The sequence below is a fragment of the Trachemys scripta genome, chromosome 10 (assembly GCF_013100865.1).
Source record: "Trachemys scripta elegans isolate TJP31775 chromosome 10, CAS_Tse_1.0, whole genome shotgun sequence".
Taxonomy (NCBI): Eukaryota; Metazoa; Chordata; order Testudines; family Emydidae; genus Trachemys; species Trachemys scripta.
In genome coordinates, this window is record NC_048307.1 from 9,179,238 (window position 1) to 9,193,914 (window position 14,677).

Genomic DNA, 14,677 nt, shown 5'->3' on the forward strand with positions numbered 1-14,677 from the left:
TTTCCCCATTGGCTGCTGCTGATGTAACCCAGTGCTGTGATCTGGCTTGGTTGGGCAGGATTTGGGACTTCTCCATCCCTGGCAAAGAGGAGGAGGGGAATGTTTCCCAGATCACCAGGCTTGCTGTGCCCAGCAGTTCAGTGGGATCCTCCACAAATGTGAGAGAGAGAGGAGCCTGGCTGAGTGGTGCATTCCCAGGCCTGGGAGCTAGGTGCTCCTCCTGGGGTCTGAACCCAGTGCCAAGGTTGCCTATGGCCTTGGGCGGGTCACCTGCCCCCTGCCTGCTGGTCTGAGCGTCATGCACACCTGTCTCACGGGCTGTGCTCAGGGTTACCCGAAGCGCTAGAGACATTAGAGAGGGGCTGAAGTGGCAGAGTTGGGATCTGTGTCTTGCATACACATTGAGGTTGTTTGGATCTGGGTTTTGCCTTGGTCCCTTATAAAGATAGGGGCCAATCTGCAAAATTCAGAGCCTGGTTCCGGCTTCAAGCACCCCGACATTCGGAGTGTTTGGAGCGGGGGTCCCATCGCAGCCCCTCTTTGCTGTGTGAGCCCCGTGTTCTGGCCTAGGCCAGGTACCCCCTGGCTGGTGTGTGTTCATGGTGTCTTCCCACCAGTGCATGGATTCACCTTATAAAGTCAAGGCAGCGGGGAGATCTTAGTGCCTGCGAATTGCTCTGGTCACCTGAACTCCTTCCCGAGTAGATCCCCACTTTGTGCGCCCATCGCCTCTCTTGTTCTGACCTGGTGTGAGGTGTTGGCCCTCTGGGCTCCCGAGTGCTGAGTCCTAGGCTTGTCCCCCAGCCCCGGAGCCCCTCGTAGGAATTTTTCCTACAGTGCACCAGAGCCTGGTGATGCTTCCTGGGTCCTGAACATGCACAGGAGGCTGGTTTGTCAGCCACTCTGCTCCTTGCTTCAGTTACCGTGACAGCAGGTGTAAAACATCAGTAACAACCTCCATCCCTCTGGGGAGGGGGAGTGACTGAACGGGGCCTTCACCTGACCTGTGACCTTCCACCCACACGCGATTGCCCTCCCCCTAATCCTCTGGCCAACCCCTCCAGTGCTTCAATCAGCTGGCTTGACAAAGCCATTGAACTGAGAGAACTGGGCGGGAGGAGTTGGGATGCAGTGACTGCCATAGAGAGGGGGACCGTAGAAAGCCTGAAATGTTATGTTTTGTTTTGCGTAGAGGGAGGGGGAATCGATATGTGTGATTCAGGAAATTCAGCAAGTGGCTAGCGAGTAGCAAACTGATTCCAGGTTCTGCTTATGCCCTTGAAACTGCCTTTGCAGCCTCAGCATGGAAAGGGGGATCAAGGTGAAGTAGCCTTCTCTGGGCCACTGCCCTCATTCAGTTCTGCAATCTGGATTGATGTGATCCCATAGGGCAGATCTGTGCTAAAAAACTAGCCACGTTCAACAGCCAATGCAGAAAACATCCCCAGTCCTTGTTAGAACCAGGCTTCAATCACACACACTTACTTGGGCTTGGAAGACAGTTTGATCCTGTCCACCCCAGCAGCTAAATCATATTCCTCTCCAGGGTTGCAGCAAGATCTGTGTTTGACGTCAGGTGTCAGGTCTTCGGGTTCCCGAGGTTCCACACTAGCTTTTTTTCTTAATTTCTTACCACGGCTGCCATTAGGGGGAGTTCTAGCGAAGTCACCAGTGTGGACAGGCTGCTAGAAAGTCCTGCATGGGTGGAGCTGCATCAAGTGGGAGATCTTCAGGAAAGAAGCCTGGATAAGGCCCTTGTGTAGAGGTGACCGTGGGCAGTGAAGAAAATGAAACAGTGGGTCATGGAATGGTGCCCTGCGTGTAACCCCTTAGAGCAGCTGCTTCTGCAACACACTCTTGGCACCATTCCCATGCTGATTCGCCCCCCCCCAAATATTAGATCCTGTGTCTCTCCCCCGCCCCCAAAGGCCTGGGCAAATGCCTGGTGGGGACAGCTAGGTCAGCCGTGAAGTTGAGAGCTTACCACTTCGGAGCGCATGCGTGGAGAGTATTTGCTCCCATGTGTTGCCAAACTTTCACTTGACTTGCGCTCTGAAAAATGTCCGTGTTCTAATGACTGATTCTGCTCCATGTGCAGAACTCCCACGGTCTTCAGTTGGTTTTTTGCATACAGCAGCTGTGGAATTGAGACTCAAGCGGTAGGTCGTGAGGGAAATGGGTTTGGGTCTCCTTCCCTTACTGTAACCATGGGCCCTGCCAGAGGGGACACATTCAGTCCCATCTAAGTTAGCTGTAATTTGTTCCCAGGGTTGGCTTGTTCCTTACCCTAGTTCCTGACAAGGCGGCGTGATCTAGATGAACATACTAGTCACTAATCTAGAATAAATCTCCTCATTGTACTAGTGCTCAGGAATTATGCAACTCTCTCCAGCCCATGGAATAAAAAGGTACATTTCGCTGTCCACACATAGTGTGAATGTTCCTGTGTGAACACTTCATGGCTTGCAAAGGGTCTATGTGCACTGTTTTTATATAATTATGCATAGAACTGTAGCAAATCTGTCCCACCTGGGATTTAGCAATTGTCTCGTTGCTCTGCAGTTGGAACATCACAGTGACAGCTAGGATAAAGCTCCGGTCATCCTGCTCCGAAAAGAGCTTGGGCCAAAGAAAGATCTCCATTAGGAGTGAGCCATATAGGGGTTATAACCAGGGCTTGGGGTTTTGGCTTTTAACCAATAAACACCCCCGGTACAAAATAAATGAAATTGCCGTTCATCCAATACGCACCAGAAAAATACCAGAAATAGTTACTCAATTTATGTTGACTTCACTCCTTTCCCAGTGCAGTTTGTTTACATAGGTGATGTTCCTGATCCCAGACTTGGCTCTAAGATCTTGTTTACACTGAGCAGTAATGTGGACTACGGGGGTGTGATTTCTAAAGCACAGTAATGTGTTGCACATTCATTGATCTGTGTAGACCCTGCTGGTGTGCGCTAAAGGTGCTCTAGTGTGCTTGAATGTAGTGCTGTTTGAAACAGTACTACGTGTATATACAAAGACAAAGCGAATTTTTTTGACAGCTACGTAGAACTCAAAAATTGTTAAAAGAAAGCCAAAAATGAAACTAATGAAAAACAAGCTGTAACACAAAAATTAAGCAGTTCTGATTCCATCCAGTAGGTGGCAATGGTGCACAGCGCCAATTCATCAGTGTGCCTTATGTAAATATATACATAGCAAAAGATCATGAATAGCGTCTAAATAATTTGAAATATTAACTAGGTCATCCAGATGCTGCTCTGAGCACAGGCGACAGTTATTGTCTGTCTCCATTCAGATTCTGTTGTGGCTCTTTAAATCAGTTGTTTTATGGATTCTCTCAACAATATTGCTGCCACAACAGTGGGATTGCTGCGATGGGGAGTTTTGTTGCAAATTTTGACAACGTTGATCGCTCCCTGCAGCTGCCTACGGACTGGGGCAGTGCTTACATCCCAGCAGGATGGCGATACAGCTGGTGCAGGCCATGTGATCTGTAGCCACGACTTCAAGGGGGAATGTTCCCGACTTCAAGGGGAAATATCGGGGCAGCAGGCAGCGCCCTCTGGTGGGAGGCTCTATATGGTGCTCCAGAGCTCTGGAGTGTGAGTCTGACTCTCAGCACCCTGCAGCCTGGCATGACGCAATGGGTTGTTCAAGCAAAGCCGCCTCTTCTGGCGTGGTGCTGGGGGTGTGTGTGTGTTGCCAGCCATAACAATCTGTAGCTCTGCGGGGTTTGTTCCAACACAGGGAGCCGGCTGTTCTGAAACATGTTTCCTCTTCTGTTTTTTCAGGCTTCTCCCATCTGCCCAATGGGCTCTACCCGTCGTACATTCCCCTGAGCCACCTCGAGCCCTCCCGCAGCAGTAGCCCCCTCCTGGCCCAGCTGGGTCAGCATAGCCTCTTTGAGTCACAGAAAGGTCAGTCTGCTTGCATCGGTGTGTTTGGAACCGGGGTTGTTGTCCCTCTCTGTACAACTGGCACGGGCTCTTCCTCTCTATCCTCACCGCTCCTTCCCCATCTCCATCCTCTGAGAGACCTCTCCATCCACCCTCCTTACAGCTCCCTGCATGGGGGCCCAAGCCTGGTAGGTGTTAACAGGAGGGGTGCTCCCTGGGAGATGGTGGTGATTTTATTAAAGACCGTGGCTGCGCGGAGGCATTGCCCTGTTTTTTAATGTAGCTGCACCAGTGCGAACCACCAGCACCGACAGGTCAAATGCTCTGCGCACCAGTGGAACAACCACTGCTGGAAATGGAGGTTAGCTGTTGCGGTGCAAATCACAGCTTATGGGGGCTTCCCCTGGGTGGCCGGTCATCGGTGGCTCTAACTAGGGCAGATTCCCATGGTGGCCATCCGATTTCACCAGCATGCTCTTCCGTGTCCGGAGATCCTCTGCCCAGCAGCCAGAGAGAGTCAGCCCTTAGATTCTGCTGATTCCTTCCCTTCCCCTGCTCCCTAGAAGGGAGAGACCTCAGCCCTGGCAGCCATCGCCCTAGATTGTCCCACGTGACCCCTTACCAGGCTACCTGCCAGCCGTCAAACCATTGGAACTTTGTCCCAGTCCCCAAAGGGTTAAGGGGGTTGTGCTGTCTAATGGTGGGCGACAGGAGGGGTCCCAGCTGAGCTCAGTCTGGAGTTAAAATGCAGAACCACAGCTGTCGGCTGGGTGATGCTCCGAGACCTGAGCCTGGAAGGAGGCTGAGAGGCTGATTTTGAAAAGTACCTCGAGACCCCAGAAGAATCTTGACCAATCAAATGAACGACATTAACCCTTCACAAGTGCAGTTAACCCATCTCAGCCCCTTCGCCCAGGCTCTGTATGAGCCAGACACTCTTTGGCCGCAGGTTCTTGGGTTGGTGCGCCCATGGTGCCCTACCCTTCAGAACAAGAGAGGCTCGGGTGTACCTCCCCTAAAGGCTCAGCCAGTTCCTCCGTTGCATCACTGCTGTGCAGAGGACCTGGGGGCCTGTCTTTGACAGAGGTGCTGTGATCAAGGGGGGATTCTTGGCAAGATCCTTCTCCCCTTCAGTCTGATGGTTGGGATTTGGTGGGGCTTGGACGTGTTCTGGGAACCCCATTAGAAACCTGGCTCTCTGCTAACGCTAAGGACTAAAGGTTTGGGATTTGTCCTGCCCCCTTGCCAAGTGCATCTAAATGCTCGTCCCATATTGGCCTGGCCCTATTTTCCCCATGTTCGTGAGTCACAGCCTAGAGTTTTTGGGCTTGTGATGGGAGCAGTCGCGGTTGGGAGTTTGCAGTGGCGAGAAACCAAGGTAATCTTGTTCCATTTCATTTTGCAGATGGGTTTTACTTATCCGGCCACGCGGGACAGTCTGCCTTGCACCCCCAAGCCCCCGTCTCGAGGACAGCGGCCAACCACGCACCAAGCGCCGTGCACCGTGAGAAGGACCTTGGGCACCTGCACAAGAGCTCCAAGGAGGGCCTGAAAGATGCCCCCGGAAAGGAGCGGGCCTGTCGGAGTGACCTCTCCCTACACTTCCCCAAGAAAGATGGCAAGCCGAAAGAGGAGCCCCGGCCTCGCAGCGTGGTGGATCTCACTCAGGAAGCCAAACCCGACAGTGACCGGAAAGGGACTGGCTTGGAGAAGCCAGTGAAGGCAGGGGAGCGGCTGTCCCCATTCCTAGCTGAGCACATGCCAAACCGGGGGGCTGGCAGCGGAGAACCAAAGTCCAAGAATCCGCTGCAGACTTCTTCGCTCAACAACTGCAATGGCGGTGGGGACCCCATGCTGAAAGCGCTCGGGAGCGAGCAGGACCGCTGTGCCAAGGACCCCAACCGCCATGACGAGAACATGAGGCCTTCTGCTCATGCCCACTCGGACAGGCTGAAAAGGGGCGACTCCGCCATGACCCCGGGAGGCGCTTTGCACATCTCCTGCAGTTGCCCCTCCCCGCACCCTTCCCAGCCAGGGAAAATGACGCCATCCTCTGCGTTCCCGCCCCAGTCTGTCCATTCCAGCATGTACACCATCTTCCCGCCGGCCAAGGAGCCCGGGAGGGAGCACAAAGTCGTCGCCCCCACCTTCGTGCCTTCGGTCGAGGCCTACGATGAGAGGAACGGGCCCATCCAGATTGCCTCCCAGGCCCGGGACAACAAAGCGAAGGACAAGGACATGGGCAAAGTGAGTGTGTTGCAGTCGCCCACGGAGCGGGGTCACACAGACGCCTCTCGCACGCTCTTGTCCCAGGACTTCTCTTGCCACAGCGATGCCAAAAGGATGGAGGCCCTGAGGGAGAAGGGGTCCGTGATCAGGGCCAACTCCATGGCGCTGAAGAGGCAAGTGGCTTCGGAACCCTTTCTGAACCGGCCCGGGCTGGGCTCTCCGGAAAGCAGGGAGTTCCTGGCCGCCAAGGGCTTGCTGAGACCGTGCCCGGAGCCAGAACACCGCGCCTGCGAACGAGACCGCTTCCAAAGGGCCGGCTCAAAAGAAGCAGCTAAGGTATATGGCACTTTGGACTCCTCCAGGCAACACCTGGACCACCGGCAGCTGAAGCCGCCCGAGCACAAGTGGAAGCCCTTTGAAATGGGCAACTTTGCCACCACCCAGATGGCCGTGCTGGCCGCCCAGCACCACCACGTTAGCCAGGTGGAGGAGGAAGTCAAGAAGGCGTACCTCGACCCCAGTGGCCTGCAGAGGTCTTCAGCGGTAGGGTCCCGGGGCACGTCTGACGGTCTGCACCCCACCTCCCACAGCGAAGGGTCTGCCATGCAAAGCCTCATCAAGTACAGCGGCAGCTTTGCCAAGGAGACGACCGCTCGGCAAAGCAACGGCAAGAAGAGCCCCTTTGGCGGGCTTGGCAACATGAAGCTGGACTCGGCCCAGCTGGGCACCTCCAAGATCCAGCAGCTGCTGTCCCAGCAGGCCGGGAAACAGTTGAAGAGAGACCTGGAGAGACCAGAAAGTGCCAAGTCCTTTGGCCGAGAGAGCATTGGGTCACAGGGCGAGGTGGAGGTCAGGCACCTGCCTGTGGGCATCGCGGTGGCGGTTGCTCGGCAAAAGGACAACAGCGGCAGCAAAGTGGGGCCTAGCCTGGCTGACCGGGATCGCTCCCTCTCCCTGAGCAGCATAAAAGGTAGGACCCTGGGGTCTGTCTGAGAGCCTTGAGCTCCCTCCCGTGGGACTGAACTCTGCCATGCTGGGGTGTTCCCAGAGGGGAAGGATGTATTGAGATGTCAGGGTTATCTGGGCTCCCCTCTCTAGGCTGCCTTTGTGGAGTGGGGGTGAATGAGAATAGGGTGGGGGCAGAGGAAGCTAAAACCTAGACGCTGCTTGGTTGGGGGATCTGGTTGGCTCAGGGGCTTGGTTAGAGCCCAGGGAGCCTTTCCTCTCCAGTATCAGGAGGTCAGCCAGCATGGTAGTGAGAGCTGCCCTCTGCATGCTGTACTGCAGAGCTGAGTTCGGTAGTCTCCGTCTGCTTCCCCGTGCACCACAAGCCAAAAGTCTCCTGCTACCAGGGAGACTCGCCAACTTCCCCTTATGAGCAGCCTCTGCGGGGATTGAAGGGGCGTTGGGAATCCTCCCCTCTCATGCCTCCAAGGCCTTGGCAGGGTGAGGTGCAGGGACTGCTTGAGCGGTTCCCATTCTTGGGATCCCACCTCCCCGTCCTAGGCCAGCAGGCACCTGCACCCGGTTCGAAAGAGCCTTAGAGTGGAACTTGCCACTCCCCAATAATAATGGGTGCACCTTGTACCCATTATTCAATCTAGGATTTACAATGGGTTTAAATGAAGTAGGACCAAATTCAGCCCTTGCTCGGGGTAGAGACTACGTTGAACGTAGCTATTGTGTGCTAAGACCGAATTGCTCCATTGCATTAGTCAAGCCAGACGAGACTGAATTCAAGTAACTGTTCAGCTAGACTAAGGGTGCTCAGGGAGGGTTTGCATATGTAACTCCCCCCGTGCGTCAGATAGAGAATAGATTTTCCCAAGATTGGGAGCTAAATGCAGTCATCTGCTGGGCTCTTGGTTGGCTATTTGGTGTTAGTCAGAAGGACAGACATGGAGCTGCATGGCTTTAAAGCCAGAGGGCTGCAAACCTGCCATTCGATTCCTCATTTAACTTGTGGAGTTTCTTTTTATACCAGGATTCTTGTGTTCATTCTGTCCCGCATCATGGTTGTGGTGTGCCCGCCTCCTCCCCCCACTGCACAGAAACACACACACTTTCTCTGATCATTTTTAACAGGTTTCCGTTTAAATCTAGCACCCCGTCTATTTGATTTTCACTGCCTTTCACCTTTCCGAGGTGCAGAGATCACCAGAGGGGGCTGCTGCCTGACTGAGTTCACACCTCAGGCCTTGTTTTAAATAGAAGCAGGGCGTTTTAAGAGTGAACCTCTGAAAACTCATACTTGCAATTGGTCCAACTGGCCACTGGATGCCGCTGCTGTGCAACCCAAATCTGGCTGGGAAGCACACCTGTTGGTGTGTGCAGCATGAAACAAATGACAAATCCCTTCCTGAAGCTAATGGGCTCAGTTTTGGAGGGGTATCAGGAAGGGAGTTGGTTAAGCTTTGGGATCAGTCTGAGTGCCCATCAAAACGAGGGTGTCGCTGGTATTGGTTAGAGCACATTGGTTGGTGTACAAGCTGCCACCTGCTCCACAGAACGGGCCGCTCTCCTGATGGAAGACCCCGGTGAGCGGTCGGCTCCGGTGCATTGGCTGATCTTGCCTCCCGCAATGTTGCACTGGGAGAGAGGTGGTCTCTGCAACAAGCCCCCAGCTCTTTTAGGGTTTAGCTGCTTGAAACCAGCCCATCCAATGGCACCTGAAAACAAGTCTGAGGCCAAGCATAGCTTATGGAAGGTGTGATTCACCCTCTGCAAAAGATGCCCTAGACCGAGAGCCATTTTGGGGCCCAGCCTCTGAATGCCCTTGAGGAGCTGCCCCCTGTCGAGTACGTTGTAGCAATCCACTCTGCGTGGCAAAGGCACTGGTAGCCATCACGAGGCTTCCCGTAACGCCCAGAATAAAAGGCTGCAGCTCTTGATACGGACAGATAATTGGCACTCTCACACTCCCGGCCACGGCGTGAACATCCAGAAAGTAGCTGGGGCTCCAAAAGGAGTCCCAGACTGAAAACCATAGTGACATCAGCTCTAGTGGAGGGGCTAAGATCCTCTCTGCCACTTTGGCTGACTGCTTCCCTACCTACCAGCATTATCCCAGTTTTATCTGGATGAAGACCTTCCTCCAGATAAGACAAAACCACTGAGAGCTTCCTGGTGCTGGAGACCCCACGCTTTCACTGGCACGGCCAGTAGCCTCATGTGCACATCAGACAGGAGGAGCAATGGGATAGAGCCCAGAGGGAAGATAACCATTGTTACCCCCAAAGGCCCATCAGTAAGCAAAGAGCAGCTCAAGTCTGACTCTGGCATGGACCAGCAGGAACATTTAGGCTACTCAAATAAGGCCTTGTCTCAAGCCTGATCAAGTCAATACCAGTCTTCCCATTGAATTTAGTGGTGTCTGGCAGGCCCATACCCTTCATGATCTGCTATGATTAGAGCTGGTCTAGAGTTTTCATTTGAAATCTTTTTGACAAAAAAAAACAAATTTTTCATCAGAACAGAAATTTCTCTGGGAAATATGTTTTTGACAAAAATGTTCAGGTTTTTCATCCCCAAACTGAACATGTTTGGGCTGTCAGTCACTGAAAACAGACAAATTTCAGCTCGTGTGGATGGGGGTGGGGTGGGGGGCAGGATTTTCAGTGAAACCAAATAATTTGTGCCCTGAATATTTCAGTTTTCAGCTGCCAAAGACCAGAAATCCAAGAGTTTTTTTATGAACCCCTGAAAAATGTTATTGAAAACTTTTTACAAAAAAGTGGGGTCTTTTGTCAAATTTTTTTTCAGGGAAAAAGAAATCGCCCTCAGCAGCTCTAATGATGGCATTTACTTGTGTTTCCAAAGTAAGGGGACCAGATCGAGGCTGGGGGACGCACCCATTCACAGACCCTTCTCATCATATAAATTTGAATTGATTTAAATGAAGGTGTGAGGGTCTTTTTTTTTTTTTCTTTTTTCTTCTTTTTCTTTTTCAAATCACTTTAGTTAAGCTGGTGCAGGTCCCCCCCCCCTTTTTTTTTTAGTTCAGTTTGATTTTAGTTGTATCTGGTATTAAAAAAACAGATTAAGCTAAACCTACACAAGCCAAAATCAGAGCGTCTACTGGGGTGAAGAAGTGGCTTGCACCAGTTTAACTAAATCAGTTTAAAAAACAATGTAAATTAAGCTGATGCAATGTCATGTAGCGTGGCCATGACTGCCCTTACCTGGCTTCCCAAGGATATTGTTGTGTTAGGAATCTTATTTTCCATAATGATTCTCTCTTTTCTGCTCTATCGTTTCCCCAATGTTTGTGGATGCCTTTGCCTGTACCATCCTGCTCTCCGAGTGCATTTTAGAGTAGCATTGAGGCATCTCTGAGATGCATGCTCCCAATAGAGTAAACACACAGTCAGTGCAGGGGAACAGCACTGGAGTCAATCCTCCTGCAGTTGAATAGAGAGGTCAGATGGGATAATGACTTTGTGTTTCCAGGGTCTCTGGGCACTGCATCTTATACTAAAATACACTTCTAAAGAGATGCTCCAAATATTGTAATAACCCTCCACCCCGCCCTCATTGCAACAAAAACAGACCCAAGGGAGTGCAGACAACAAGGGGTAACAAGCGTGGGGCTGTCAGGACTTCTGCTGAAAGAACGCCTGGTTCAGAGGGGAATGGGTCCAAGAACCTGGCAGGGAGAGTTGTGGCTCACTTATATGTAGGTGGGAACTCAGCTAAGGTGGGAATTAACATCTTTTTGAACCCATTCCTGCTCTGTTGAGAGGCGGAAGCATCTAGGTTATAAAGCCACACTACTCCTTTGCCAACTGAACTGACCCTGTTCTGATCTCTGTGTCAGGCCCATTAACACAACCAAGGCCCAGCGCCCAAGCTTAGCGTGCCGAAGGGGTGCGGGTTATCGAGCTGATGCGTCTTGATTGAGGGAGGGCGTCGGTACTCCAGAGCAGAGGGAGGAAAGTGATGGGATTTGCAGTTTGGGAATTTATGGCGGAGATGCAGAAATTCCAGGCTCGAGGGAGTAACCTCCTAGCAGTTCCCAGCTGTGAGCACCTCTAAACCTGCCAGTCAGACCTGGGCACCCTGTGTTCCTGAAACGCCAGGTTCCCTGACCTTGTCACCGCTTCTCCCCATTCCTCCTATTGGCACCTCTCCTCTGTCAGCCCGCCGCCTCGCCTGTACTCTCCATGTCAGACCTCCTGTCTGAGCTGGGATTGATTGGCAGTGCTGAGGGAGCCTGAGTGAGACAAACGCGTTCATTCAGCTTAGCTTTTTAATTCTCCAGAGGGGCAGAGATTCATCACCCCGGCCATCACACCCCAGCCCAAATCTTTGTCTGGAGAGACATTTTTCTCTCTGTTAGCAGCCTCCTCCCCTGTAACCCCCCCATCCCATTCCCATAGACCCCTTGGGTCTTTCCACGCTCTCCTCTGCTGTGGCTTGAGCCATCAGAAGGCCTCATAGCCAACACGGGGGGCTGTTTGTTAAGCCATTCAGCCACCCAGACCCTCCCAGCCTGCGTTAAATGTAATTTACGGAGCCAAACTAAAAGGCTGCAAACAAAGGTTGAATTCTAACAGGCCTCTGGGTCTGTTGCTAAGTGATGGAATTGGCTTTCATACAGAAAACAAGGCCGTTCTTTTTCTTTCTCTACCCTCCTTTCCCCTTGTGCGCCAAGAGAGATTCTACTAATAACATTAGCTTGCTTGCGCTGAGTGGACGGTGCGTGAATGTTTAGACCTTTTAAGAAAGAGAAAGCAGGCTTTAGTTGGCTAATCTGTAGTATTTGGCAAGTAAAATGCAGGTATTTAGTACTGGGCATTGGTTGCCAAGGAAACAGGCCTAGGCTTTTCCTCTGTGCATAAGTGATTGAATTTTGTATGCGCTCCATGCGTCATGTTCATATAGATGGACAAAATGGGCATTCACGGATAGGGACAATCGCTGGTTTGTACAGAAAAGGGACCGTCCCCTTATGGGAGGGGAAATTCTGTAAGCAAGAACGAATGGAGGGGTGGGGGTTGGTTTAAAAAATAAAAATAAAAGCCCAGCTATAAATAGTAGATCTGAAATAATATAGATGGCAAAAAATAAAATAAAATATAAGCTCTGCAAATAAAAAGGCTGGTGGGGGGACATGCCAAGGAGGGAAAACAGCCCGAGAGGCTATTAGCCAGTGTTCTAGCCCATTTTCAGCTGCCAAAGAGATGGCCAGGCCTTGATTAAAGCTAAATAAATCAAAAGGGCTCTGAATGGAAAAACCTGGGTGATTGGGCTGCGGGTGTGTGTACGTTGGCTACGTTAGCAAGCTCTTAAAATAATCCCAACCCCGAGATCAACTGGCGTTGGATCACAGCACAGTGTTTGGTTGTAGATGAGCAGAAGCCACACTTAAGCTGGGTTTGCTGTACACTCCCTCACCCGGCTCGTGCTGCCAGCTAAGTTGCTGGCTGTCCCTGGAAAAATCCATCTCCTCTCCTCTCTTTTCCCCCTGTTCTGCCTTCAAAGACCATCAGACAATCCCCTTGGTGCTGCCTGTTTGAACAGGGGGAGGAGAGATGGGTCTCCCAGGATAGCAGGGAGAAGCATGAGGGCATGAAGCGGCTCAGCACAGAATGCCACCAGAGAGAGGCTCCAAATGCCCTGCCCATCAGCCCGTCCCAACAGGGCCTGTGCTCTCAAGCTGTGCTCCTGAGGGATTCGACCTCTGAGGGGGCCTGTCTCTGTCCTCTGAGAAGTCATTCACAGGGGCAACAAAGAAGATGCTGCTCTCTTCACTGGGGCATGAGGCTGCTACCTTAGCCTCTGTTCCATACCAGCCTCGCCCCCTCAGGACCGGACTTTGAGAAGCGTATGGAAGCCATTAAAACTAGGGAAGGGTCGGCTAATGGGTGCCAGAAACTGGCATCCAGCTTGATCTGCCGGCTCAAGGAAGCAGCAGCCTGTGGAAGCTAGTGTCCGTAAAGTGCAGTGTCCAGCCAGGCTTCGAGCTGTATGCTGGCACCATGTAAAGCCCCTTGAGAAGGCTGGTTGAGATGCTCGAGAATCGGGCGTGCGCCTTTCCACCTGATGCCCACTGGAAGCAAGCAGGGGGGAGGAGGTGGGGGAGATGTTGTTTCACTACAATATTCTTCCTGACAGTAGAAGCTGAGGGAATTGGAGTCTTGACAGCTAAAAAACACAGACTGTCCAGGTCTGCTGAAATACACAGTGCAGCTTTCCCTTGAAAGGATCTTTGTCAGCAGGGTAGACTTAATGTTAAGAGATGCTTCCTGGTGCACCAGTCCCAGCCAGAAGGGCCTTGGGAAAGGGATGCAAATGAACAAAGGTGCGGCTCTATGAGGCAGTGCAGCATGGCTGCAAGCCGCCCTGGTCCAAGGGAGGCAACTATTAGGAGTTTGGACCGCTGCCGCGAGTGGGGCCTCGCCAAGGCCAAGGCTGGACCTGCTAAAGGGGACCTGCCTGTGTCTGGTCAGGGGAACAAGGAGGCATCATAGAAGATTAGGGTTCGAAGAGACCTCAGGAGGTCATCTAGTCCACTCCCCTGCTCAAAGCAGGACCAACACCAACTAAATCATCCTGATTTACTGGGAATAGGGATGGGCTTTATTAGCCACTCCCAGCCCTCCCCCAAAAAGTACTAGGCAAGGGTAACAATGAAGTGTGTTTGTGAGAGCGCAGGGTGGGGGTGGGGATAAGCGGCATAGGCAAAGGCTTTAGAAAAAGGTGAAGAAAATATAAGCTACCTGAGCTGAAAATTCCCTTGGGACACAGGAATTGCCAGACTGGATCACCCCCGAGGTCCGTCTAGTTTCCTGTCTCTGTCAGAGGAAGGTGCAAGAATTCCCACAGTAGAGCAGGACAGTCTGCTCCCCAGGAAGGTCTCGTCCTAATCCCTAACAGAGATTGTCGAACACCCTGAAGCAGGAGGTGGTTATCCCTTCCCTAGCTCTTTGTTTGCACTCGCAGTTCGAATTCTGGGTACGCTTGGTATCCGTGTAAGGGCCCAGTCCCTCATTGGATCTTGCTGTCTTCTCCTAGGCCCTAGCGCTGCAACGCCTCCCTGTGTCTGGGCAGAGTCCCTTTCGTGTCACTTGGATTCTGTGCAGAGACGAGAGCTCTATGCTAACAGATCAAGGCTGTTGCTTCTCTGATGGCTATTGCTTTTCTGGAGTATCTATGTCCTAGCTCTCTCCCACAGCACATGTTGTTGGGCACAGAGTGCTTTTATTAAAGTGGGTGCGTGCGTAAGGTCATAGTTTTATAGACTGTAAGGCCAGAGTGGACCATTAGGATTATCTGGGGTGAGCGCCTGTACAGGACAGGCCAAAGAACCTGACCCCAGGATGGCTGCTATAGTTCACGCAGATGTTGTGGGCTTTGTGCAGATCATATAGAACGAAATGCAGTCTGGACTTTGTCTTTAAGAATCGGTTCTTCTTGGACTTACCTCCCTTCTCTTTTACCTTGGCAGACGATTATAGCGGGAGAGCGCAGGGGACATACTTCGCTAAATTCAGTTGCTTGAAAGTACATATTTCAAACCACACAGGATTGGGATGGGAATA

At 52.0% G+C, this 14,677-nt stretch overlaps 1 protein-coding gene across 8 annotated transcripts in view; it reads left to right on the plus strand.

Annotated features, from left to right (window-relative positions):
* The window catches only part of TNRC18 (trinucleotide repeat containing 18), a 91,168-nt gene that overhangs the window by 34,303 nt on the left and 42,188 nt on the right, over positions 1–14,677 (plus strand). For all 8 annotated transcript variants that reach the window (XM_034783677.1, XM_034783678.1, XM_034783680.1 and 5 more), the window contains 2 exons: positions 3,801–3,926; positions 5,311–7,104. In XM_034783677.1, coding sequence (XP_034639568.1) covers positions 3,801–3,926; positions 5,311–7,104 — 1,920 coding nt within the window. The remainder of the gene's footprint in view (positions 1–3,800; positions 3,927–5,310; positions 7,105–14,677) is intronic.